Below are 27,404 nucleotides of genomic sequence, written 5' to 3'. Positions count from 1 at the left end.
GGGGGGTCGATGTGTCGATCCAACGAGGGCTGTAACGTAAAATCCCTCAGGAACATGGCGGGATTGGTGAGGGTCTCCACATTTGTCACTTTGGGTTTTGGAGGGTTCCGGACACTTCGGCACTTGGGGGGCCACCGGGCACTGGGACAGTGTTCTTGAGTCGTGGAAAATTAAAAGATCGAGATTTTGAGGTTTGAGGAGCCTCGGGCGACTCACGGCGACTGCTCGAGAACTGGACTGAAGGGTTTTTTATTGTTTTTTTTCGGGAGCTTTGAGGTTGGAGGCTGCGTGTATGTCGGGTTTGTGGGGGCCGAAGGGGGGGGTCGGGATTCGCGGCGATTGGCGGGGGCCTGGCGGGAGTTTTTGAATGGCGAGGGGTGTCGTGGGACAGGGGTTTGGGGGTTTAGCATTTAAAGGAGTTCGACTCTTACGGTTAATTAATAGATTTTTGAAAACTGGAAAAAAGTTTCTAAACAACTCGGTTTTCTTTCGGAATTGTAATTTTTTTTTCTCAATTTAATTATTATAACATTCGTTTCTTTCAGTGAAAAAGTCTTACAAAACAATGGGTTCAGAGAAAAACATAAGAAAATCTTTTTCATTAATTAATTTTAAAAAATTCTTCTGATATTTTTTCCTAAAACCATTCATTATCAAGATAATTCGAAAATTCGTGAAACTTGAACGAGACTTTTGTTCTTCCTGTTTCACTTTCTCTGCATGTTTTCTTAAAACTATAAATTCAGAGAAATGTGGGATGAAAATGAATACCCAATCGCGATTTTTATTCAATAGATTGCTTTCATTTTGATTAATGATTGATACACGATCGATACAAAAATAGATGACAACGAGATTCAAAATTTCTCATAAAAAAACGTAAATAAATTTACAATTGGAGTTCATCCTCCTTCTGCTTCTCCACGGCCATCATCATGGCCCCCAGAAAATCATCGAAACTCGATGTCTCAATGTTGTCCATGAACAACGCGTGTGCCAGGAATGGAACTTTCCTCAGGGCCCGACCACTGAGGCCCACACTCTTGTAGATTAAATTACGGAGATTGACTGTCGTCTTGCCATTCGATGATATGCATTCGTAGATCGGATCTGGGACATCTCCAATGCAGTCGTATACCTCCCAGGGTTGAATCTCGAAAGACTCCAGAAAATTCGCCTGTGGAGAATTCGAAGAATGTTCAATATATCGCAACTCGACCCAATTTTTTTCCAAGACATTTACGAATTAAGAAAATCGTTGATTTTTCAATTTGTCTCGCGAATGTAGGGATTTAGACACAAATCAAAACCCAAACGATTTTTCAATTTGATTTTGACATTTTTCTCTCATTTCAGTAGTTTTTAAGGTTTTCATAAATAACAAAAATTCTTAGTTCATCGTAAAAAAAAAGAAATTACCTTAATTAATCGCAAATGCATCGTAACTGCTGCGATTTAAGCAAATTTCAAGTAATAATTCTTTTAGAATTTCATATTACATTATTATTATTATTATTATTATTATTATTATTATTATTAGATTTTATGTAATAATAATCCGATACATAATTTTTAGTGTCCAATCCTCAATTTCCGTCATTTATTCGATTCCTTCTATCAAAAGACAAGAATAGAAATCGAATTTATAAGTATTCTTTCATTATTCGAAAAAAAATGGATTTTAAAACATTGAGTATGTTTTAAAATCGAAGGCATTGGAAAGTTAATTTTATTAGTTCTATATTTTTTAGTTCTAGAAATTGAACAATCGCTTAAATTGTGATACTGTGATATTATCATTAGTTATTGTACATTATTATAAAAACAATTTATTATTGTGTAGTTGTAAAACTGTAACAGTAGCATCAAGGAAATAAAGTATGATGTTCTAGTATGAAATTAAATTAATCTCATTGTGAAGACGTAAAGGGAAATAAAATAAAATGGAATAAAATAGTGCAAACATGCCAATAAAATGAATAATTTATCTACCCTCATCAGCTCCTTCAAACACGACGAGTAAATTTGATAAATAGCCTTGGGCTCTGGGTGCCCAATAAACTGCTTGATATCAGCCCTGTCTACGAATGCCAAGTCTATCGCCTCTGTCACATTGCTGGTCGTCAGTATAAGAACATTCTTGTAACGTTTCATTTGGTCCAGCTGCGTCAGAAGTGCATTGACGACTCTTATGGCGTCACTGGGCTCAGTTCCACTGGTGCACGCCTTCCTGGCATGCGCCAGGGACTCGACCTCATCAATCAGGATGCAGACGAGTGCCTGGGGATCCTCCAGGAGCTGCTTCATCTCGTTAAACAACTTCATCACTAATTTACCGCTCTGAAAAAGACAAAAAAAGACTTCTAACATTTTTCCAACTAAAAAATGAATTTACATATTCAACATTTTCAGCTAATTTCTCATTTTTCCCGAGAATGAGCGCCTCTACGAGGAAAGGTCACAAGACATTTTTTGTGGGAATTTTAATTCTCTACAAAAAATGTTTTATGATATTTTTTCCTAGAATCAGTAGTTCTCGAGATAATAGAGAATTAGTTTGATGTACCTCAGAAAACCACTTTGAAAATAAACTGTGGCTGTTTATTTCGACTAGTTCTCCTCTACGAAAATATTTATTCAGTCGAATTGCAGCTTTGTGAGCCAGAGCTTTACATAGACTAGTTTTTCCAGTGCCTGGAGGTCCGTGGAGAAGGACAACTTTGTTCCAGGTGATGATGTTGGGGTTTATATTCCTTTCCGAGAAGAGCATCGTCGTTTCGATGAAATTCAACAGCTGAAAAACAAAACGACAGCTAAATTACACGTCAAACAGGCATGATAGGAATTTTTTTGAAGGATTAAAAATGTTTTTTGTACGTTTTCTTTGATGTTTGATGTGTAGCAAAGGTTTTCCCACAGTCCATTGAATTCTTTCGCTGGTAAAATCCAGTGGGAAGCGACTGGGAGTTCTTCAGAGTCTGTCTGCATTGTCTCAGTGGCTGCCTCCTCCAGGGCCAGCCTGTAGATAAAGTATCTCAAGGGCCAGCTCTCACTAATTGAGATTTTGTCCTTATTATCCTGTGCAGATATTATGAAAAATGAGTAAAAATTGAGAAAAATTGATCCGTTTCTTTCAACATCTGCAGATTTGCGCAAAAATTCTGCTATCAATCATTAATTTAAAGATATTCAACAGAAACTAAACTTCAATAATGAAAAAACAATTGATTCATCATTTCAGGGCTGATTTTNGTTTCGAAGAATTCCCGAAATTGTTGTGAGTTCACCGGGAATCCTATCGAGTCGTCGAGAATCCTACATTCAATATGTTCCCAAGAGTCAGTTGTGCTGCCGGAGTTGATCGACTCTCGCGATGTGGATGGAGATCGAGAAGCTCTAAATCTCTTCTTTTGGTGAAGAGCTCGTTTTCCCTCCGACTGGTGGGACTGAGTAGATATAGTGGATTCGGTGTCTGAGTGTCGTTCTGTATCCTCGTCGATTTTCTCGGCCACAGGAATCACCTCCTCAGGGGAAGAGGTGGGGAGTGACTCAGGGATCTTTTCTGCTGATGAACTTTGAGGTAGCAGAAAAGGGGGGGAATCGAAATTAGGATAGACTGACTTAGCCTTGTTGGAGCTGACGGGAGGGGGATCAATTATCACAGTGGGGGAAACAGTCGTTGTGGTTTTATTCCTTAACGCAGGGAAATCGGTGTGATCATGAGAGAGCTGAGGAGGTGTTGATGTGTTGGTTTTAATTCTATTAATTCTCACCGGACAATTTTTGGCAATATGCCCCTCTTCCTGACATTCAAAACACCCAGCGCTAACTAGAATAACAATGGTCCTGCCTTGTATGGTGGTTTCGAGACGTTTCGGTAGTTTGTTGACATCCTCTGGGGCGATATACGTTTGTCTCCTTTGACTCAGTAAATGGGCAATGCTTTTATTCCTAAATCCAGCTCTACAGGTTGTAATCGGGCCTGGGAGATTGATCCCCCTTTTATTCAGTTCTCCTTCTAGAAAACTGTCCTCAACTTGAGGAAATACGTGGCTAAAGAGAACTCGCCTATTCCTAGTGACATAAGGACGAATGTACACTTTTTGACCTGATACAACGATAAATTTCTTGGAGTCAATCAATGCATCCACAGTCCCCTGACTGTCAAGCCATACAATGATTCTACCCCTAATAATTTCATCCGTAGAAGACATTTTCGAAATAGGAACAACTTTCGTGAGGGCCATGATGTAGTCCTCGTGATTGCCAGGGGCTGTTTTATCCAAAATAATAGCCTGTTCGAAAACAAACTTGGCTGAGGACCTTGCCATAGTTACGTAAGAGGGTTTAGAACTGTCCTGAGACGGAACTGCACTGTTGGGAACTTCACTTTGGGAATTCATTGTTATTAGCGGGTCCGGTGGACCCACTAACTAAAATATGGTATAGAAAAATAACTATAATTGATGGTATTTATTTAATTCGCACTCGGATATGAAAAATGAGGAATACCTCCATTTGACTATATACCGCACAGAGCACTTGACAAATACGTCTGAACGCTACGGTGTCTCAAGCGAGAATCTCGTGAATATCTTTGGAAGCATTGGGTTTAGGAAAAAATGTCAAATCACACTTTTTATAGAAAATTAAATTTCGTATAAAAAATGTCCTCAGAAATTTCCTGCTGAACCCGCTCCTCTCCAAGATATTCACAAAAAACTGTCGTAAAAAATTGAGGTTTCATAATTTCGCTAGCAATTGCAAGTCAATTTGTTAATTATTACTACTAGTGTTAAATGGAGTTGAAAATATCATTTAAGAATTCTCTCTGGCCGTTGTCCAGGGGATTTATGTGGAGGAATTTAGGTTACCTTCCCATTACTTCTGAAGGAGCAACTGATGAAAGCAACGTGATCCCTCAAAAGTTCAATGGGTGAATCATCTGTTGAAATTGGAATGTCCACGTCCACTTGCTCCAGTTTCATCAGCTCTGAGTGAACCAATTCAGTTATTCTGTCATCCTGGAGAGTGCTGGAGCAACACAATCGACCATCAGCGATAAACCAAAATTATAGAGGCTATTTTGCAGATTATTTCGAGGGAATTTAGCTATTTTCAAGAATTACCTCGCGTTCTTTTGACATATCTCGACGTCGACAGCTCGATTCGGCATTCTCAGAGGCCCCAATGCACCAAAAATGCCGGAGACAGTGGGAAAAATTGGCGACACTGGCCTGCAGTCACTCCTCCTCTGGCTCGGAAACGAGGGGTAATTCTGTTTTTCCCAACTTGTTTGATATTTTTTATCTAATCGAGCCACTCCGACTCTATTGTTATTTACGAGGAACACATGTCAACGGTTTCGACTCGCTGGGGGCATTTAAAAATGGTGGGAGAGACAGGGAGGGACTTTACCGACAGCTTAAGGCGGCTTCGGGGAATTTTTCAAATTTGAAAAAATCGAAAATTCATTTTTCATCCTTTTCTCGACGATTCGGAGATAATTGCATCATTAATGAATTCATTAAATGATCAAACGTGATGAAAAACGTGTGGAGGCCGATAGTCTAGTGTAATTCCTCAGTTTTTTTGATCAATTTTTTGATTAATAAATAAAGAAGGAGAAGTAAGGCGTAATAAAACGCAAACGTTTAATAATGTCTAGGATAAAATTCTTCGTGAAAAATTTCTAATGATTTTTTTGGCTGCAAGCCATTGAGTGTGAAGATGATTTTAGAATTAATGAATGAAGTGAAGTGCAGCGTCAGGTGTAATAATTTGGAATTATCTCGATAAGGAGTAATTTTCGAAGAAAACGTTACGGGACTTTTTTATAGATTACAAAATGTCCCGCAAAATACTTCTTATGACATTTTCTCCTAAAATCCTTCAATCGGAAGATAATTGTCAAGTTAATAAACGAAGTGAAACGTAATAAAACGTAACTGTACCACCACACGTTCATTAATTTTGCAATTATCTCGATAATCAGTGGTTTTAGAAGAAAACATCAGAAAAGATTTTTTGTAGCTCATAAAATTTCCCACAAAAAATATTTCACAAAGTTTTCGGTTAAAATGAGTCAATCCCGAGATAATCGCGCAAATTAGATTTCGGATAATGAAAGGTGAGTGCATCACAACACTTTGATTAATTCTTCAATAATGAAAAAATGGCCAAGGACATTTTTATAGCTGACAAAATTTCCCACCGGAAATATGCAATGTTTTCTCCTAAAACCGCTCGTCATTATGATAATTACCCAATTGCGCAGGGTGTCACGTCCGCACAATAAATTTTTTCGGATCAATTTGAAGGGTTTTTTTCGCTGCGAAAAATCTCCTCATGGAGGTTCATTGCACCACTATTACGCACCATCCGACCACTCTACTAATTCATGCAATCTGCGCAATCTGTGCATTCTTTATTCTCTAGATTGACGGTCAACACTCTTTACAATGTTCACATTTTGAATTCAATAACATAATGGTCCTATGATTGAATTAATCTGAACGATAAATCACCGGTTGCGATTCATTCGTATATTATAAAAGGAACCGGGCGTCATTCGCTCAGTTTGCGCCTGGTAACAGCAGAGAGTACCGTGTTTCTTATATTTTTAATAACAGAAGATCAATTTTTATGGTTTAACGACTCAAGATAATTCAAGATGAAGATTTTTATATTCACGCTGTGTTTAGTTAGTGCGGTTTTTCACAGTGCGTCGGCATCAGAAAGGTAAAGTTAATCAATTTTTAATAAACAATAGAAAAAACATTTTTCACATTTTTCTCTCATTTTGTAATTTGATAACAAAAATTTAAATAAGAATTTAGAAATTAATTTCATCTACACAAATTTTGGAAATGATCAAAATCATTATAGAAACATCAATCATTTATATTTTAATCTTGAGAAAGTAAAAAAGTTCTTGCAAACTTCTCAATTTTCACATTTTCCGGAATTTCAACAATTTTAATTTTAGTTTTTGCTGGATATCTAAAGATCTATGGGAGTTACCGAAAATTCAGTTAAAACCATTTTCATAGCTTTCAATCTCCTCCACAAAAAAGATAATTACAAAAAACCCGTTACCTCCCATATATTCCGAGATATTCATCAAAAACCGTCCTCATAAATTCGTCAACCCCGAGCTAAAATCCCAAAACATTTCCCCTAATTCCCCATTATCTCCAAAACGGCTGAATCCCCGTTAAAATGTCTCAAAACATAATTTGTAGCTTATAAAATTTTCCACAAAGTACTTTATACGACCTTTCCCCCCAGACCCGCTCCTTCCCCCGCAAATCGCGCCCAAATCTCCCTCCACTGCCCTCCACAATAGATTTTAACTCTGAAAACCCTTCCAGCGACTGCAAGCTGAACCTCACAGCGGAGCACGGCACAATCACCTCCTTCAACAAGAACTGCACCTGGACCGTCAGCCTCCCCCCCACGAAGCTAATAAAGTTCTTCTTCTCCCGCATAACAATGCGCAATCCCCAGAACTCCTGCATGAACAGTCTCTCGATCAACGAGACGATCAACGCAAAGGAGTCAAGCCTCGGTCTCTTCTGCAACGACTCGACCCCGGCCCCCCTGACAACGACCTCCTCCTCGGCGCGCATCCACTTCCACTCCAACAACTCTATCCTCCAGAACTCCACAAACTCCCACTTCCAGCTAATCTGGATGTCCCTGGACAATCCAAACATGACCCTCCTGTGTTCAAAAGACCTGAAAGAGCCCTCGGGCGTCCTAATGTCCCCGAATTACCCCAATGGCAATCCCCTCCCCTTCAACTGCACCTACAAGATAATCCAATCGCCGGGTAAAATTATCCAATTGAGCCTGACCGATCTCCACATAACTAACGACAATAAGACCTGTTACAACCGCTTGAACATATACGACGGAGATGACGATAATTCAACGATGATTGCCTCAATTTGCGACTCCAAGTACTACGTGCCCAGTCGGGTGTTCAATTCGAGTACGAATTACATGACGATTAAAATAATCGCGGAGAGGCCACTGGAGAAGTACCAGGGCTTCCACGGGGTCTTCGACACCATTGACAACAGGTGCGGGGGATTGCTGAAGGAGAATGGAAGCATCCAGAACCCGGGCTTCGGGTCGGGGTACGAGCCCGACCTGAAGTGCAAGTGGAGGATTCAGGCGCCCAGGGGCAAAGTCGTGACGATGAAGTACGCGAGCTTCGACGTCGCCTGGCATGAGGCCTGCGGGGCCGACTACGTGGAGGTGGCCGAGGTCCATGCCAACGGGACCAGGAAGGTGCTCGGGAAACACTGCGGGAACAACGTCCCGGGGGCAATGGTCAGCAACAGCTCGGCGGTGGACGTCGAGTTTAGGAGCAAGGAGAAGGGCAGCTACAAGGGATTCAAGCTTGATTATTCCGTTGTTGATAAGAAGAACGAGATGTGAGGGGGAGAGGGGATTTGGGGACTGTATCTGGGGGAAGGATTGTATGGAATGGCTGAATAAAGAGATTTATTAAAGGAGGTGGTTTTTTGGGTGGTGGTGGTCGTTGTAGTCCCCTTGGTGGACGGCATTTTTAAGGGTATCCAAGTACTTTAGCTGTTTTTTCTCCAGTGAAATCCTTTTCCACTTTTGTAGTCGAACAGCAGAGCTTTCGCACGGAGAGAAATTTTCTAGACAAATTCTAGCGCGAGTACTGGAAAAAATCACATTCCACCGATTGTGAAACATTCTAGTGCTGTTAAGGTAAAATTTCTTGGTATTTCTGGTAAAATTCCTGGGGATTTCTGTGAAATTTTCACAGAAATACGGGGAAAAATTCACGTTTTCCCCAATAAAATTTCTAGTGCCGGCACTAGCACTAGAATTTTTCTAAAAAATTTCTCTCCGTGCATTTGAGACCCATTTGATCCCAAGTTTCCGGACTTTTAATTCAAAACCAGAGGCTTCGAACGATCATCTACGGCGCGTGCGCGGAAGCGTAACATCAGTAATTTTCAACAAACATATAATTGAACTAAATAGAAAACTTAAAAAAAAGAGTTTCCGTAAATTCAAAAGCGTCATTTGAATTCAGACGACTTCTACTTATGCAGAAACACGGAAAATTCAACCAAAAAATCATTATTTGGGGGCGAGAACGGCATTACCGACGTCGCTGGAAGCGTCCTGAGGGCAGCACCTTCTTCAACGCGAATAATAAAATCGGCGGGAGGGCAACCCCTCGCCCCTCAGCTTTCCATCAGTCTGTGCTCATGTTGCGCGATGTAATCATGAGTGTGTGAGGGGACTAAACCAACGGTCAAAACGGAAGATATTTGTTTAAATGCCGACGACTAATTGCCCAAATTGTTTTATTTCTGTGACATAAATGGACGGGGACGAGCGACGAGCCTCCAAGAGGCGTTCCCTCGAGGCTGGACGTGAAATAGTGAGTATTATCATCCCAATAACCCCGAAAGTTCACAAAACTTGGGATTCGTTTGAAACCGTTGAGACCTTTCGTCTTTTTACCCTCGGGATCAACAAAAAAAATTGAATTCTCTCGTGAAAAAATCGGGGGTAATTTCGGAGCCAACGGTTTTGGAACTGCCGGGGGCTCACGAATGCTCGGGGCTGTCGTTTTTTTTTTCTCCTCTGGTTGTGTTTATTTTCAATCGGTAGGGAATGACCTTCTAGGGTTAAGACACCAAAAATACATCAATTTGGGGGGAATATTAATTCCATTTTCCTCGTAGTTGGCTAGGTACAAGGCGTCACAAGGACGGATGGATAATCAGGGGACTGATCCGTCTGATGTTGAGGAACTGCTTGGACACAATGAAACTATTGACACGCAAAATTCAAGTGTAAGTTTTTCACTCTTGTTCAGGTTAAAATCCACTAAATTTCACGGTTTCACGGGCGATTTTCTTGAGGAACTGGTGATTAATAAATTGAGCAAGAAAATTGAATCGATGCTCCTGAAGGATGAGGGATAATCCTTGAAAATAATCTCGTAAAAATTCAAAGTTCTTGTTTGTTTTTTTTCTCTGGAAACGCTGAGTTTTTTGTTTATTGCATGGTTTCATTCATTTGATTTATTGTTTCGTTATCTTGGACCTTGGAAAATGTCTCTGGTGAGACACGGAACAATGAGAATAATAGATTCGCGAAAAATTTGTATAGTTGTATAGTTTGTTGACATTGAGAGACTTTTTTTGTACATCATACAATTCAGCACAAAAAATGCCTCGATTTGTTCTCGTAAACTTAATTTGACCCTGTGACTTATTTTGACCCTTGCGATTTTTATTCTGACCCTCATTGCCCTTATTCTGACCCTCATGACCCTAATTCTGAATCTCGTAACCCTTATGACCCTTAATATGACCCTCACGTCCCTTAAATTAATCCTCATAACCCTGACGAACCTTCCTGACCCTCAAAACCCTGACTTTGACCCTCACAACCCTTATTTTGACTCTTGCGACCCTTGTGATTGTTATTCTGCTCCTTGTGACTCTTATTCAGACCCTTGGGATCCTTAATATGGCCCTCATAACCCTCAATCTAACCCCTGTAACCCTTACTTTGACCCTTCTGGCCCTTAATTGCGGAGTCTAAGTTTCCAGTACCAAATTTTCATCACCAGAAGTCGATTTGAATTTTAATAACACAGAGAAAATAATGACTAATTTTCCGAAGAATATCTCCAAATTTTCTCCCCAACGTCTTAATTCCCCAGATAATTTCCCAAATACCAGTGCATCATTGAATCCTCTGAATTCCTCTAGATCCTCGAGGACACTTCCCTGCGAGACACAACGCAATCGAGCATGAGTATCTCCGAGGGCGAGGGCGAGGGAGATATCGAGAACATGGCAGGTCGAGTAGCAGAGCTGAAAGAGCTCCTGCAGGGAAAAGAAGCGATGATCGAGTCCCTCAGCGCGGAGATCGACCACATGAGGGGTGAGGCCTGCTCCCCTCACTCCTCCCAGAGTCAGAGCAGTTCGCAATACCGAGACCTTTTGACAACTTATCAACACAAGCTGCAGGACTTCGAGCAGGCGGTGGCCCAACGAGACAATTTAATAACAGAACTGACGTCGTCACTTGAGCAAGCTCTGGCTTCCAGGGACGCCCTGAAGGACCAGGTCCAGTTCCTGAATTCTCTGCCTATTCTGAACCCACCCCAGAAGGACCCTGAGGACCTCAGGACCCCTCAGGACTCCTCACACCTCCTCGAGGAGACGATCAAACAACTCAGTGCAAAACTTCAGACGTTGGAGGAGGGGAAAACCCAAGAAATTGAGTCCTACAAGTCCCAAGTCAACGAATTAAACCAGAGGATCCAATCCCTGGAGATGGAGAGCATCTCCAGCCTCGAGGAGCGTCAGAGGGTGAAGGAGCTTTACGACGCGCAGATTTCTAAAATCAAAAAGGACATGGAGAAGATCCTGGACAAATTCGCTGCTGAAACTAAACAGAATGCAGAGTCTCATCGCCAGGAGGTGATTAAAATTAGGGAAAGCCATGAGGGGGAGGTCCTAGCCCTCAGGAGGAGGTACGAGGACCAGTGCAGGGGGCTGCAGGATCGTTGTAATCTGGAGATGGTGGAGGTGGAGAAGAAGCATGCGAAGGAACTCAGTGTCTTTCAGAGCCAACTGGCTAGCTACAAGAAGACTATTGAGGGGATGAGGTCACAGATGGAGGGGCACATGGCCGAGGGGGACAAGAGTGATGTTCTGGGCTTGAAGAATCAGCTGGTGAATGCTCAGCACGAGAGGGCACTTCTTCTCGAGCAGATTAAACTGCATAAGGTTCAAGTGGAGGAGCTCACTGCCAAGTATGTGGCTGCCACCAGTGTTTTTGATTCTAAGGAGAGCATCGAGAAGAGTCTGGAGGAGGCCTTGACCAATGTCGCACAGCTGACGCAGGAGAACGAGAATTTAAAGTTGAGATACGACGACATGAGTGCAAAGTACTCGGCAGCCCAATCCCTGATCGAGAACAACCAGATTCACGAGAGATCCATGAGCTCGAGGATCTACGAGTTGGAAAGATCGCTGGGGCGTATCTCAGGCATCAACAACAGCCTCTTCAGCGAGTTCAACGAGACGACCTACCAGACATTCGATGACCTAGCCCTCCAGATCCAGCTGTCACGCCAGAAACTCGAGGAGAAGGAGGAGCTCGAGAGAAAGCTCACCAACAAGATCAAACACCTGGAGGAGACAGTTCTGAGGACTTCAAAGGAACTCGAGGACGTGAGCCTCCAGAAGAACAGCTACGAGAAGCAGCTGAAGGACTTGAGGAACAGCTTCGACAGGATGATGAGCTCAGACAATTCCTTGAACTCAACGAGAGTAAAACAACTGGAGAGCGACTTGGAGGAGCTGAAGGAGTCTCTCAGGAGGAAAGACGTGGCTTTGATGGAGAGGGATAAGAACCTGGGGATCGTGAGGGCTGAGGTGCAACAGCTCCAGGACGACTGCAGGCAGCTGATGGGGGGCCTGCAGGCAGCCTGGAGCCAGTGTGCAGAGCGGGAGCTCAAGCTGAATGAATCCCTGATGAACGAGTCCAAGTTGGAGTCCATCGCCATCAACTTGAGCTGCCTCAGGGAGGATCTAGTCGACAGTACATTGATCTCTGAAGACACACTGAATCGCACTAAACCTGAAGACATCACTTCCAGTCTCGTCGGTGGGATCAACTCAGCATTCAATCGATACGAGAACCTCTTCTCTGAGTGTGAGAAGCTCTCTGACGCCAATCATCAGTTGAAGAGGGATTTGGAGAGCGTGAAACTGTCTCTAGAGGACGTCAGGAGGGAGAAGGAAGGGCTCCTCGAGGAGGTGAAGAGCCTCAAGCAACAGCACCTGCAGGAGATCGAGGGCATGAGGCAGCAGCATGTCGAGGAGATCGACGTCCTGAAGAAGCTGTTTGGGGACAATGGGTTGGATAAATTTAAGGAGGAGGTTGAGAGGAGACATGCTCAGGAGATGGAGGAGCTGAGGACTTACTTCGAGGAGAAGGTCCTTCATGTTGAGAAGCAGTACTCAGAGGAGGTCTTCAGTCAGTCTAAGAAATTGAGTGATGATAGCTCTGAAGTGGACGACATGACCGATGATCTGTACTTTGGAGGCGGTGGAGATGCTGAGAAGATGAAGGATGCGGGGCTCTGCAGAGAGGTTGTCGAGCAGGGGAGCAAGGACAGCTGTGATAAAAGCGCGAGGGTTTCCACCAGTGAACAGGTAATTTAGGGGGTTTTCTCTTTTTCTTTCGTATGTTGTATTTAATGTTGGCGAATTGTTCGAATAATGGTGGGGTTCGGTGATTTTTCGAACAGCTCTTGTGGAATTTTTGATGCTCTGCATGCTTGATCGTTGCGTCATAATTCGATAGGACTAATACTTTCATTTGTGATTAACAAATTAATTCGTGTTGAATTACTCGTGGGCATGCAGCATTGTCAGACTGAGTTGGAGCCCGTGGAGAATGGAGAGTTGAGGGACCTGAGGGCGGCTTACAGTGCTCAGCTTGAGGAGCAGATTGCTCTCGCTAGGTGTGATATTGTCAACGCACTGCAGGAGCAGATTCAGGTAGTTGTGTCCTATTGTCCGTTTATTGTCTCTGGTATTTGTACTTGGCCAAAGGTCTTTAAAGTAATTCGATACTAATCTGTTCAGCTGAATTAACATTTTCTTCGTTGTTGATAACTCTTGTCAAGAGTCATTTGAAAGCTTCAAAATGAACCCCAAGTCATTAAACTTTAATCACTACGTCAGGAGATATCGAACATTAACAAAACCTTTTCATTCGTAATTATTGATTTCTTAACGAAATTAGTTTTCTTTGATTGTTCGCTAATGAACGGATGGATTTGAATCTTTTTCTTTCAAATGTAGGTATTGTTGAACCCCATCGATCGTCATTAATTAAAATTTCATTCTACGATTAGTTTTTTTAATTTTCGCATTTTTTCGAAAATCGATTGTCCCACGAAAATTAAAAAATGTTCTGAATTGAGTGAATGATGGCTTAAAAATTTGTTTGGATGTCCGTTTGACCGAGTTCGAAGATGAAGTTGGAAATCTGCCAAAATTAGTTAAAAAGAAATTTTATTCAATTTCAAATTCAAAAAATTCATCAAAAAAATTTATTCCAGGTCCTCCTAGCTGTTGAAGACGACACTGAGGAAAACTGGCCCCCAGAGCTCCTCCAACTTCGCAATAAATTTACAAACAACGCCAGGAAAGAGATGGAGAAGTTGAAGGAGTCCCACCAGCTCGAGATCTCGAAACTCAAAGTGGAGTATGCGAAGACCCTCGAGAATTACGAATCAGAGATCAAGAGCCTGACCCAGAGGAGAGTGAGTCACCAGTTCGATGGCCACCTCTCGATCCCAGATGACATCATCAAGCAGAGATACGAGAGTCTCCACAAGATCTGCCTCATCCTGAAGGGGCTCGTCGTGGATTTGATAAAATACACTGTGACGTGTGAAGAGGAACTCAACAACACGTTCATAACTGAAATAATTAAAAGAAGAATAATGTCAGAGGAGCAGAACTCCAGCACCGAGGAGGCTGAAAAGAACCAGACGATTTCAGACACCGAAATCCCTGAAATTCCCACGAAGAAGATCATCAAGAGGGTCCACTTTGCCCCTCAGTCCCGAGAGATCTCTTCGATAATTAATTCCGAGACAGATTCCCTTCTGGATCTCATTGAAGAGGAGGAGGACATCGGGGAGAAGCTCAGGGATGAGTTGGGAAAGTGTTTGGAGAGACTCAGGACTGAAAGTGCGGAGATTATCTCTGTCTCGTCGACTCCTGGGGAGAGCACTCTTGACGCTCTGTCGAAGCAAGTTCTCTGGACGACTAAAGTCAACGAGGAACTCAGTGCCAAGCTCATGGAGGCTGAGGGCATTGTTGAGGATTACCAGGTCGAGAGTCAACAGCTGAAGATGAAGATCATTGATCTGCAGCAGAAGATTTCAGTCATCGAGGGGGCAAAGGAGATCATCTCCGAGGGGTATGGCGAGCAGGATGAGGCTGGAGGGGAAGTTGTTGTTCAAGATTTTTCGCAATTGCTGGAGAAAGGTGGGGGAAGCCTTAAAAAAATGAATTTTTTCATTTTAACTTGAAATTATTGAATTTTAGTTTACTTTTTTGAGAGTATCTTGGAAAGGAAGAAGAATAGAGAAAAATGTCATAAGAAACTTTTTGTGGAAAATTAAATTTCCCACAAAAAATGTCTAGTCACTTGTTCTTCTAAACCCACTAATTTCGTAGATATTCTCAAAAAACCTCTCAACATTTTCAATTTTTTTTGTTATCTTCAATTAAAATTTTTCTAAACTGTTGGAATGATCATTGCAGCGCGTCTGGCAACTGTAAATGCAGCTGCAGATCCTGCCTATCATCTCCAGCTTATCGAGGAGCTCTGCAGATGCACAGAAAAAATTCTCGAGGACTCGAAACGCGAGAAAGAGGACCTCCAGCAGCAGGTAAATTGCTAAAGCCTCACTGAGACATGTTGAACTGAACGTTTTGCACTGCATGAACATTGAACACATTGATTTAACTGGGATGAGCTACTTTAGAGTGGTTTTTCATAGTCATTCCAACGTTCATATCCAAAAGTGCTTGATATTATCTTTTTTTGGGATTTTTGACGTATTGTAATTGCCAGCAGGTGTCATTAGATCCCCTTCCCTCCCAAAGCATACACAGGGTGAGACACAAGGTAAATTATTCCACCTAATTTAATTTTATTCAGGAAATCCTAGTCCTAATTTAATTTCCATTTCCAGTCTATTCCATCCTTTCATTTTATTCTCATCTATCTTTGGTTTTTCATTTGTTTATTTTTTAGAGACTAGGATTTTCTTTGATAATTTTTCATAAACAATGTTTTTTTTTGGCTTTTGCATGAAACTTTGCGGTTTTCAAAGGTCTAGAGCAACTTTTAAGAATTAAATTCTGCATTAAAACGTGATTATCTCAGTCGAAAAAGGTTCTACGAGGAAATGTCGTAAAATATTTTTTGTAGGAAATTTAATTCTCTACAAAAAAGTTTTTCTCGCATTTTCCCTCAAGTTCACGCGTTAAGGAGATAATTGCATAATTAGAGAAGAACTTCAATTGACTCTTCACGTTTTATCATTTAATGCAGAATTTTTCATTTCTCTGAGGGATTTTTTTTATCAATCATTTATTACTGATGCATTTAGATCGATGCAGCAGACAAACAACTCAGGAGTACTCGTAAATTTCTGGAGGAGCAAGCGAGTGAGAGGGAAATCGAGAGGGATGAGGCTGCGAAGCAAATAAAATCCCTTCACGAGCAGTTGAAGGAACGAGAACGTGATAAAGAACGAGATCTTCGTATTTCCTCTGAGGTAAATTCATCTCCATTGACTACTCACTCTAGTCTTCATTCTCAATCACTTTTGGCTCAGCAAAAATTGATAAATCTGTTTTTTTTTGGTCTAACTATTTTTATGGTGTTCACTCGAGGTTTGAACGGCTCAATTAATGCAATTTACATTGTAACACGCCTTCACTATTTAATTTTGATGAATTTAATTAACACTGGTGTTTTTTTCTGCACTTTTGTGGGCTTGGTTTTATCATACACATAAAACACGTTTAAATAAAGTCGCCTTCACCTACACCCGACTCATCGCTGGGTTCTTCGAAGGTTCATCTTGACTACAGAGCAACTGTGAGTGGCATTTTTTTTTATGTAACATGGATTTTATCATTTTTTTTTCAATCATGATTGGTTATTTTGCTGAAGGATTTTTTTTTCGACTGCACGTAAAAATTGTACAGGTGATTTTGCAAAATATTTTTGGAAGAAAAAGGTTTGAGGATGTTCACGTATTTTGACGATGTTTTCTCTACTTAAATGCTCTTCTACTTTTGTAGTCGAACATCGGAGCTTTCATTTGAGCTCCATGTGACCCCAAGTTTCCGAATATTCTAAAATTATTTCGTTATTTAAACTGCAAAATCTGAAAAAAAAAAAAAGAAAGTTGACTTTTGGAGGAAGATTGATAAAATAATTAAAAAATTGCAATTTTCGAGAATTACAAGCATTTTTTATATTATGAATAATTTATAAACAATCAATTTTCCTTCACAAAAATCATTTGTTTGGAATAGTAACAAATTTATTCATATTTAGAATTTTACCAGAAATCGATTTCATGCCTAAAACAAAAGTTAATAAGGTTTTCGGAAGTTTAAACAATTTCAATTATTTATTTATAAACAACGAATGCTTAAAAGATAATAATTCAGTGCAAAATGTTTAATTGACACTTTTAATGATTGAAAATAGTCAAATCAAAGGCAAAAGATACTTGGATATCCTCAAAGAAAAATGTCCTAACAGATTCGATTAGAATTTAATGTTTAACCGGAGAAATCTTGATATTTTCCTCTGAATTAACTGAATTTCGAGATATTCAAGCTTTAATTTCCTCATCTTCCCTCAATGATTATTAAATTATTTTTATATAAAACTCCTTCCCTCCAAGACTTACCCCTCTAAGTTTCCCCCTAAACTCCCTAATCCCCCTCCTCTCCAAAACCCTGCAGTATCTCAGCCCCCCCTCCACCACCCCACCTAATCCGTGATGTCCCCCCAGGTGGAGGCCCTGGAGCTCCAGATGCGTGAGATGACCTCCCAGATCTCCGACACCGAGCAAAAGAAATCGGAGACCGAGTCCGAGTTGAAGGCCGCAGTGGACAAGATTTGGGTGCTGCGCGACATAATAGTGGACCTGGAGCAGCAGATCCAATCAAAGCTCGACCAGGAGGAGGTTCTGCTCTCGCAGATAGCCCACCTGAAGGAAGTGATCTCCAGCCAGACCCACAGCCACCAACGACTCGTGGAGGAGCTCGACCAGTTGAAGTCGTGCGCAGAAAGCACTCACCTCCTCTCCCACATTTCCCACCTGCAGAGCGAGCTCCAGCGCCACCAACTGAGCAACGAGCAGTTCACCGTGAACTCCACAGCCCTGAGGCAGATGAAGTCAGAGCTCCGAGAGATGCAGAATCACCTGGACAAGCGAATAAAGGAGCTGGAAGCCCTCCACATGACAGGCTCAACCCTCAGCATCAGTCAGCCCTCTGAAGACGTCTCCATCCGAGACCAGATCGAGGCGTCGAGGTGTCCAACTCCCGAGGAAGACGCCAACTCCCCCCCAACCCTCCCCCTGGACCAGCTCCTGAAGCTGAAGGAGAAGCTCCTGAAGCACTCCAGAACCGAGGAAGTGGCCTTCAAGAAGATAAAGGACCTGGACATGCAGCTGTCAGCCCTGAAAATGCAGAACGAGGAGCTCCAGGAGGAGCGTGACATCCTCCAGCAGACGACGTCAGACCAACTCTTCCAGATCGAGCAGTTGCGGGGGCGACTGGAGCAGTACAAGCAGTCGGCGCCCTTCGCCCAGCGTCAGGCGACGTCTCGCCTGGAGCTGGAGCTGCACGAGGTGAACTCGAGAGTCCAGAGTCTCGAGCAGAGGCTCGCCGATAAGGACCTGGAGCTGAGGGAGATGAGGGGCCAGTTGGAGCGAGCCAATCTCCTCCTGAAGGAGAAGGAGGACGAGCTGAACAGTGTGGTCCATCGAGAGGACAACGAGATAATCGCCCTGAGGGAGCAGCTGGAGACCCTTGAGCACGAGAAGCAGATCCTGGAGTCGAAGATTTCTGTGCAGGAACGAGCCCAGCAGGAGTTGCCTCAATTAATCGACTCGATGCTTGCTGACAAGAACGAGGAGATCGACCACCTGAAGGAGCAGCTGTCGAAGAGAGAGAAGCAGCTGGAGGCTCTGAACTCCTTGAACGTCGAGGAGAATCGAGGCCCAATTGAGCCGAAAAACTCGGCTAGAACGCTGAGTGACATCCTGTCGATCCACTCAGAGTGCGAGGAGATGTCTGAGGCCATCAGGGACGCTCCATCGAGCAACTTCCAGGCGAATGTCTCCTCATTCAGGCGAGAGGTGAGTCACGAGCAGGAGCTGCAGAAGTCGGAGCTCCTGGTGCCCCCCCTGGAGCTGGGGCCCTCACTCAACACAACTCCAGTCCATCGTCGTCACCAGTCGACTAATATCGACTCCATGATGAGTGGGTTGGACCTGAAGTCCCCAACACTGGCTTCTGACGATGGAAGGTCCTTCAACTCTGCTTCGAAGGTGACGAAACCTTCCCCAGGCAATCAGAAGACGATCCAGGACCTCGAGGATAAGCTGAAGGAAATCTACGAAGAGTTAAAGTCCAAGTCATCGACTCTGAACAAACGAGAGATGGAGTTGAACGAGCTGAAGAAGAGTCTGGACGAGCTGAGGACGGAGTCGAAGGACTCCATCGAAACTTTGACGAGGGACAAGGACTTCTACAAGAGCCAGTACGAGCTATCCCAGGAGTCTGAGAAGAAAATCAGGCGAGATCTGGAGGAAGTGGAGAACTACTTGAAGGTGAGGTCCGAGGAGGTCGAGCTGTACCAGGAGAAGATCCAGTTGAACGAGAAAATGCTGTCCGAGTCCAAGGACGAGAACGCAAAATTGAGGAGGGAGATTATAAAGCTGGAGGAGGGCATCGCCAACTGCGAGCAGAAGCTCGCCGAGAAGATGGAGGAGCTGAACAATTTGACGCAGATAATCTTCGAGAAGGACATTACGATTGAAACAGTAAAGACCAGGAATATGGAGATTGAGGACGAGAACAAGCAGCTGTACGAGTACAAAACCAAGTTCGAGGTGGTGAGGAAGGACCTTCTGGACAATCAGAACGAGATGAAGAGGCTGAGCGACGGGTTGAGCAGTCGAGACCTCGTCATCCAGAGGCTGGAGGACATGGCGAGGAGATCGAGTGTCCCATCGCCGGAGGAGAACAAGGCCCAGGAGATCCACCACCTGAAGGACCTCGTCAAGGAGAAGGACAAGCTGATCCAGCAGATGACCGACGACAGCAAGAGCCTCCACCGTGAGCTGGAGACAGTCCACAGGAAGATGAAGGAGCCTGGGAATGTGGTGGAGCTGCGTAAGAAGCTGCAGCAGGAGAAGAGGTGCAATGCAGAGCTGACGAAGAAGGTGACGAAGCTCTCGAAGGAGCTGGAGGTCTTCAAAGAGGACTCTCGCCACCCTGAGGACCTCGAGGACATGGTGCAGAGGGAGTTGAACCTGTCTGCAGACCTCGACAAGAAGATCATGGACGCCATAGAGTCGGAGTCAGAGGACCTGTCCCACAGGAAAATAGAGCTTCACTCATGCAACTCACTGACGATAAAACCGGTGGAGCCAGACCTCGAGAAGATCATGGAGCAGTACCTGGACATAAAGGCAAAACTGAAGGCCCAAAGTAAAGTTAATAACGAGTTGACGCACCAGAAGAACGAGCTGGAGATCGAGAAGGAGATGCTGCAGTCCCAGATCGCAGAGTACGAGTCCAGGATCCTGCAGTTGAAGTCTGATTTCGAGAGGGAATGCAAGAGGAACAGTAATCTCTCCGAGGAGCTGTCATCGAAGAAGGCAGCCATGAGGAACCTGGAGGTCCAGGTGAAGAAGGAGAAGACAGCCCACCAGAACTCCCAGATGGAAGACTCCAACATGATCGAAATGCTGAGGATCAAGCTGACGTCGTCGCTGAACACCGAGCAGCAGTTGCGAGACAACAATTTGAGTCTCAGAGAGAAGAACAAAATGCTGATGTCTCAGTTGTCAGCGCTGAAGTTCCAGATAGAGTCGAGGGCCGAAGTGGCCCCCCTGGAGATCCCCTCGCCAGACCCAGAGGTCCCCGAGAGGCTCTCGGAGCTGGAGCGCGAGAACCAGGACCTGAGGTCGACCCTCCAGAGCCTGGAGTCAGAGAGAAATAAATACAAGAAGGACCTGGAGATCGCCATTGAGGAGAACGAGAAGCTGCTGAGCACTCTGGCAATAGTCGAGGGGGACAAGGATCACCTGGAGATAATTCAGAGACGCCTGAAGGAGACCATTAAGACGCGGGAGGAGGAGATCGAGTGGCTCCAGAGGAGGATCAAGGGGCTGACCGATGCCGAGGACAAGAGGCAGCAGCAGAGGTCCGACGACGAGCACGAGCTCAAGAGTCTTCGACAGGAGATTAAGAATGTTCGTGAGGTGATGCACGACTGGCAGATTGACACTGATCAGATGAGTCAACAGTTGAGGGCTTCATTGTCGGAGAGGGCGCAATTGACGCAAGTCGTCGTGGCACTGAGAAAGAGTGAGGAGGAGTTGAACAAGAAAGTTAATGAGGCGAGGGCTCAAGAGGAGAAGCTGCAGGAGGTGATTAACGAGCTCAGGGGCCAACTGTTGGCACAGGGTCTGGGGGAGGGGGATGGGGCGGGTGGGGAGTTTGCTCAGAGCATTAGCGAACTGCGGGGGAGGCTGGAGAGGTATGCACACGAGAAGAGCATTCTCCATGAGAAGTTGATGAAGGAGAGGGGGGAGAGGGAGAGGGCTGAGGCCAGGGTCAGGGAGCTGGAGGTCGTCGGCATACAGAGGAATCTCGAGGAGTCGGATCTGTCGAATAAGTTTCAGAAGCTCTATGGGAAGTACATCAGGGTCGACAGCAAGAGGAAGGCTCTGGCTTTCCAGAAGAGGTATCTGCTCTGCGTTATTGGGGGGTATCAGATGTCCGAGGAGAACACTCTCTCGGTTCTCGCTAAACTCACGAATTCCGAGAGGAATTTCGCGGACTTTGGGAGCCCGAGGGGGAGGAAGTTCAGGTCGGTTGCGCTCGCTGTTGTTTCGGTCGTCAGGATGAAGTGGCTGGTGGCCAGGTGGAGGCAGGGCGTCAGGAGAAATGCTGCGAGGGTGGTGGGCGAGGGGGAGAAGAGCTTCATGGGGATTCAGAGGGGTCTCGAGCACTCGCCCCCGGTCAGGGAGAAGAGGGCCAATGGGGGGGTCAATTATGAGCATTATTTGGAGAGAATTTCCCAGGTTCAGGAGACACTGGGGTTGGCGATGGGCGGGGGGCAGAAGAGGGAGGGGTGATCGGGAAAGCGGAGGGAAGTGCAGAACATTTTTTTTTTATGAATACTCATTTATTTGAGAGAAGTATTAATTTTTTCAAAGCCGTATTTTCCAGATCGAGGCATTCCCAGCGAGCCTGATTAAGGTTTGATTGTAACAGTCAGGTTGTTAAACTGAGGGAAAAATTGCGAAATGCGAAATTGAAAAAATAAATATTTCTGAAGTAAATGGATATTTGAAGGCAATAATTTTTTTTCTCAGTGTGAGGTTTGGGGGTGGTAGTAAAAGGTGAAACGTCTTGTTGATTGACTCTTTGTGATAAATTTTTAGGGTACAAATAATGTCCTGACTTTTATTAAAAATTTAATCGTTATCGAGGTAATTCCACTTTTCACGTGATTTTTTCTGCATCAATTGAAAAAACAAACAGTTGAGTTGTATCAGCTCTCATTAATTGAACAATTATCTCGATAACGAGTGGTTTTGGAGGAATGTCATGGGAATTACTCAATTTTATGTTAAAAAAATAGATTTGGCTTGCGTTTCACCAGTTTACTGCAGTATTAATGCCCCTCCCAGATAACAAGAGGACCAAATATTTTCTGAATGCTCTTTGTACAAAAAAAAATTACGAGTTAACGGTTAATTAAGATACTTTAATGTAATTTTTTTCATTTGATTTTGTCATTGATTATGTGTGTTATGTAGAAAATATTTTTAGGAACATGTGAGATGTATTTGTGAGATAGATCTTCCGTTTGCACAAGGATAATTGCACCAAAGTTTTTTTTCGATTTCTCTCTTTTAGATTTTCGACGGTCCTGAACCACTTGCCACATAATTTTTAGGAACAAAGAGAACAGAGTAGTTGATTAAGATTTTTTTTTCAGAAACCAGTGCCTTGTTAATGATAATTGTCCAGTATTTATTAGGTCGTGTTCCTTTTTTACAACTGTGAATAGAATGAAATGTTACCTTATTGAATAATAAAATTGAATTCATGAGAAGACGTTTGTATACTTTATTTCCACTATTTCGTTGATTTTTTAATGACGGAGTTGCACTATTGACAGTTTTCGTTGATTAATCATGATTTCTCTACGGTAGAAAGAGTGCCTGGGGCTTTTAGTCCAATCTAAGACAGTTATTTGTACGTTCTAGCGTCTAGGTTCAATCGGAAATCAACAAAGTCACTCTCACGTATACTCTTGAAAATAATTAACATTTTTTGATAGAGTATTTACATATTTACAGGTAGAAATAGTTCATCTGAGGAGTTTTCTAGAAAATATACGTATCTGCGAGGGGTTTGCAGGCGAGAGTAATTGATATTTAGGGGATTATTGATGGGAAATCTTCAGAAACTAACTTTATCCATTCTTTTTCATCCCAATATTCAATTATCTCGATTGGATTTGATACGAGATCATCCATACGATAATTAAACATTTGATGATCGATAAAAGAAGATATCCATTTTCTTAATTACAAAAATGCAATTATCTCAGGAATAACTAATTTTTAAAAATGAAAAAAAATTGTTTTGTATTTTTATTTTTCAACTCAACAAAAATCCCCAATGTATTTTTTTTCGAAATAGTTTTTTAAATATGATCTAAAATTCTTTTGTGGAAATTCACTCATTCTAATCGATACTTATAACTGATTTTTAAAAATATTTTTTCAAGTTGACCAATGGACTTGAAAATGTATCTTGCCCGTATTTTTCATAATTAAATAGTAAAAATCAGTGATAATATTTAAAAAACTATTAAAAAAATTCTTCGGGAATTTCTCAAAAGTTGATTTTTCGAATAGAAAAAATTCGAATCTCTAATGAGGAAAAAACACGCGGAAAATATTGTTCTTAAAGTTTTTTCCTCGACTAATTTCCTTAAAATTCTCAAAAAAGAACTCCACATAAATTTCCTCCCACCAACAAAATAATATCCGAAAAAATTCTAAAAATCCCGATGAAGAGGCATATTCCCTGGTCCCCATTAGCGCCCGGAGCAGGCATCCTTAAAATTGCTGGCATTGAACGGCGCAAAGTAGTCGTCATGCAGCTGCCTGATGATGGACTCGATCGAGCACAATTTGTACTCCTTCCTGTACCACTCGCCCTCGTCGTTCCTGTCCCCATAGCTGGCACTGTAATAGTTGGAGTTCTTGCAGAAGGGGATGGTCTGAGTGACGTCCCTGCCATTGACAAGGACCCTGAAGTAGAAATCGTTGGGATTGTGGCTCTCGCTCTTGGGATTGGCCCTGCAGATCTCGATGACGAGCCTCGAGGCATAATGGGGCAGCACAACGTGATCCGAAACGATCCCCAGGGCGATTGCCAGGTACTCCAGGGTCTTGTCGTGAGCCGAGAAGAGGACGACTTTGGGTTTGGACTCTGAGACGATCTGCATCATGTGGGAGACGATGGTCTTGAGGAGGCCGTAGGCTCGCAGGAGGCCGTGCTTCCGCCTGGTGAGGCTCTTCATGTTTATGCGGGACTCCCACTCGGTGTAGGCGAAGAGACCTGTCACGTGCTCGGTTTTGACGCAACTCCTCTGGGAATTGTCGAAGTCCACGCAGGGGAGACTCGCCCCGTGGCAGATGTAGGTGAGGAGGGCGTCCCTCAGGCTGTTGGGCTTGGGAGAGTCCTCAGGAATGTCGAAGACCACGTTGGCTGCCTGCTTTATCAGGTTTGTCACTGCCGGATGGGATTTCAAGCGGTCCGATGTTTCCTGGAATGAACATTTGACACATTTGACGAAACTACTTAATTATCTCCATGAATAATTCTGAAACAAAATCTGAAGACATTTTTTGCGATTTTCCTGATTCACAAAAAGTCTTTGAATTTTTCTAAAAATCGGTTTCGATGCAAATAAACAAAAATTGAATATTCACGGGGAAAAAAACATCAATTTTAAAAAATTGTTCTTCAAGAATATTCAATTATCTGTTAATTATGTTATCTGTTAATTATATTAACAGTAAGTGATTTTAAAACAAAACAAAAATGATTCTCTCACCTTACTGAACTGCTTCGAGTATTTCTCAGCAGCAGGACAGGCGCAATCGCTATTGCAAAATGTAAAACTCGAGACTTCCCTCATGCTGATTTTCCCGAGGTTCTGAAAGCCATTCTCCTCCAGAAAAGTGTACAGAAGGGCCACTGCACTCTGCACAGTCCTCCTGTACCTAGTGCTGTACACGACGACGTCTTTGGAGGTGATCGAGGAGTTCTGGAGCTTCAATTTATCGTAGTAGGCGTTTCTGAGGAGCATTCCGGTCTTCAGGAGCTGGCCGATCCCCAGAGTCGTGAGTTCCCCGATTTTGCAGTCTCTGGTGTTCGCCGGGAGCATTGGGAACCCGTGGAAAGGGCCCAGAAACTGGGCCCAGGCGTTTCGGGAGTACAGGGAAGCGTTCTCCAGAAAATTTTGGTAGCTCTGGTAGACTGTCTCCAGGCGGGGGTTCAGCGAGAAGTCGCCTGCACAATTCACTGTGCTGATGTTTCTGATATGTGATAAGGGACCTCTGTCACCGTGTCTGATGAGAATTATTACACCTTCCAGGGTCAAATTTGCGTCGATTTTACCTGGGGAAAATTGATTTCAGGGAAATTTTGAGGATGAATTAGACATCAATTTCTATAATTACTAAATCGATTGATTTATTCTATTTTGTTTCATTTTATTTTCATTTCCGTCTTCACAGTTAGATTAATTTAATTTTATCCATTCTTATTCTTATTATTATTTTTTTTTCATTAATTTACGAGTTACAACATTGAATGAAGCGGAATAATGTTAAAGATTAATCAAAATTTGATTTTTTTTATAGAATTTAATAATTTAAGAAATATTTGCAAAATAATAAATTCTAGAATAATTTTATCGGCGTAATTGTATTAATTGTGTAACATAATTACCTTCAGCTCCAATGTTAATATCATCCACCGAATTACAGAGCTTGAAGATTCGTTTATTCTTGACATCAGGCTTAAGGTGACGTGCAAACTCACGAATTGGAAGATCACTACTTTGTTTACTTTGCAATGAACTCTTCTCGTCTGTTCCTATGTACTTGTACATGCCTGGAGATACATGAAATGTGTAGAAATAATGAAATTATCCTTAAGTTGAACACCAATAATTACCCCTTGAAATTTTTTCATTCACATCAAGTCTCAAAAGAATAAATTCTAGAAACTAAAAAAATTCTAATTGCTGTCTTTAAACAATTAGAATTACTTCGAATTATTCTCAACAGCTGAAAAAAAAATTTCACTTCTCTTTAATTTTTCATTTAACATATGAGTTATTCCAACATTTGAAAATACTTTAAAAAATTATCTTTGAATAAAAAAAACAATTATCATTGAATGAATGAATCTCTTGATGAATAAAAAAATCCATTTGAATTTAATTCATTTCAATTTAATTGTCTTCCCCTAGCAATTCCAATTGAAAATTGAGTACAAATAATATTTATGAGTGAACAATAATTACCAGCAACAAGGAGAAATATCCATATGGTTAGTATAATATAGCAGTAAAATGCCCGGTGTTGATACGAGAGTCTGACCATCTCGACGAGCATTTTGTATTCATCAAACCACTGTGAAAAAAAATTTCACCTATTGTCATGAAAAATCCGAGAATTGATTTCACGTTCCGGCACAGGTGGGTACATCATCACTCGTGTCTGACGCACACCTGACCATTTCCACTGCCATAGGGTGGGCTTGATGCAGACGGAAACACTTATTGAACACCTCGACCCCGTGCACTTGGGGTGGAAAAATTGTTTGGCCTCTTTTTTTCAAGTGGAAAAAGCGTAGAAAATTTGGGGATGATGTTGCGGGTTATTTTCGTGCGTCGAGGGGACACGCAGGTTACCGAGGACATCGAGAGGGTAGTGAATGGCTTTTAATGCGCAAACGCCGGGGTTGGGGTGAAGGCACGGGACAGCGCCACAAGTTGATTGTTTTAATTATTTCAAATGGGAGATTTTATTCTTTTTTTATTATTCAGAAAGAATGGTTTTGTGGGTAAATATTGAAATGTAAAAAATCATCCAATTAATTAGATGAGTAATTATTACTGATGGGGACGGTTAATTCATTTTTTATTGCGATTTCATTGGCAATAAAAAAAGTTGACAAAAGTTTTCGTTTTTTAAACGACAATAACACCTTTAAAAAATTAAAATTTGACTATTTTATTCGATTGAAATTATAAAAATGAATTGATTTGATTTTTCAAGGGTGATAGATGTTTTTTAAATTGTTTTTTTAAATAAATTAAATTAAATTGATTAAATTATTTTTTTTTATTTTTGTTTTTTAAAAATTGTTTTTATTTTCGCATATTGATGATTTGTGGATTTTTTTTTCGACAGTGCAGCGAAATTTAAT

The 27,404-nt window shown here is 42.3% G+C and overlaps 4 protein-coding genes across 7 annotated transcripts; 2 read left to right on the top strand and 2 right to left on the bottom strand.

The window, feature by feature from the left end:
* Positions 1 to 787: 787 nt before the first annotated feature.
* LOC107038564 (pachytene checkpoint protein 2 homolog) lies at positions 788 to 5,370 on the bottom strand. The gene is made up of 6 exons (XM_015257736.1): positions 5,130 to 5,370; positions 4,875 to 5,034; positions 2,878 to 3,078; positions 2,567 to 2,794; positions 1,993 to 2,340; positions 788 to 1,177 (listed from the first exon to the last, which is right to left on the bottom strand). Exons 1-6 carry the CDS (start codon positions 5,174 to 5,176, stop codon positions 890 to 892), a joined length of 1,272 nt encoding a protein of 423 aa, XP_015113222.1. The 5' UTR covers positions 5,177 to 5,370; the 3' UTR covers positions 788 to 889.
* A 1,194-nt stretch (positions 5,371 to 6,564) lies between these two features.
* On the top strand, positions 6,565 to 8,525 carry LOC107038558 (tolloid-like protein 2). The gene is made up of 2 exons (XM_015257730.1): positions 6,565 to 6,741; positions 7,374 to 8,525. The coding sequence occupies exons 1-2, from the start codon at positions 6,674 to 6,676 to the stop codon at positions 8,446 to 8,448; spliced, it is 1,143 nt and encodes a 380-aa protein (XP_015113216.1). The 5' UTR covers positions 6,565 to 6,673; the 3' UTR covers positions 8,449 to 8,525.
* A 723-nt stretch (positions 8,526 to 9,248) lies between these two features.
* LOC107038604 (pericentrin) lies at positions 9,249 to 23,000 on the top strand. 4 transcript variants are annotated; one of them, XM_029126147.1, is made up of 10 exons: positions 9,249 to 9,433; positions 9,741 to 9,851; positions 10,779 to 13,238; positions 13,452 to 13,586; positions 14,153 to 15,089; positions 15,369 to 15,496; positions 15,685 to 15,735; positions 16,223 to 16,390; positions 16,651 to 16,716; positions 17,648 to 23,000. In XM_029126147.1, the coding sequence occupies exons 1-10, from the start codon at positions 9,374 to 9,376 to the stop codon at positions 22,010 to 22,012; spliced, it is 8,481 nt and encodes a 2,826-aa protein (XP_028981980.1). In that variant the 5' UTR covers positions 9,249 to 9,373; the 3' UTR covers positions 22,013 to 23,000. The 4 variants fall into 4 exon arrangements, with proteins under 4 accessions (XP_028981980.1, XP_015113287.1, XP_028981982.1 ...); XM_015257801.2 differs by having other exon boundaries at positions 15,682 to 15,735; XM_029126149.1 differs by lacking the exon at positions 13,452 to 13,586 and having other exon boundaries at positions 15,682 to 15,735.
* LOC107038605 (2-phosphoxylose phosphatase 1) lies at positions 22,921 to 26,887 on the bottom strand. The gene is made up of 4 exons (XM_015257802.2): positions 26,497 to 26,887; positions 25,917 to 26,081; positions 25,018 to 25,583; positions 22,921 to 24,726 (listed from the first exon to the last, which is right to left on the bottom strand). Exons 1-4 carry the CDS (start codon positions 26,585 to 26,587, stop codon positions 23,992 to 23,994), a joined length of 1,557 nt encoding a protein of 518 aa, XP_015113288.1. The 5' UTR covers positions 26,588 to 26,887; the 3' UTR covers positions 22,921 to 23,991.
* Between the last annotated feature and the right edge of the window lie 517 nt (positions 26,888 to 27,404).

Source organism: Diachasma alloeum, unplaced genomic scaffold (assembly GCF_001412515.2).
Source record: "Diachasma alloeum isolate Michigan unplaced genomic scaffold, Dall2.0 Dall_scaffold_00285, whole genome shotgun sequence".
Classification (NCBI taxonomy): Eukaryota; Metazoa; Arthropoda; class Insecta; order Hymenoptera; family Braconidae; genus Diachasma; species Diachasma alloeum.
The sequence above is the reverse complement of the archived record's forward strand: the minus strand, read 5'-3'. Positions and strand labels throughout refer to the sequence as shown.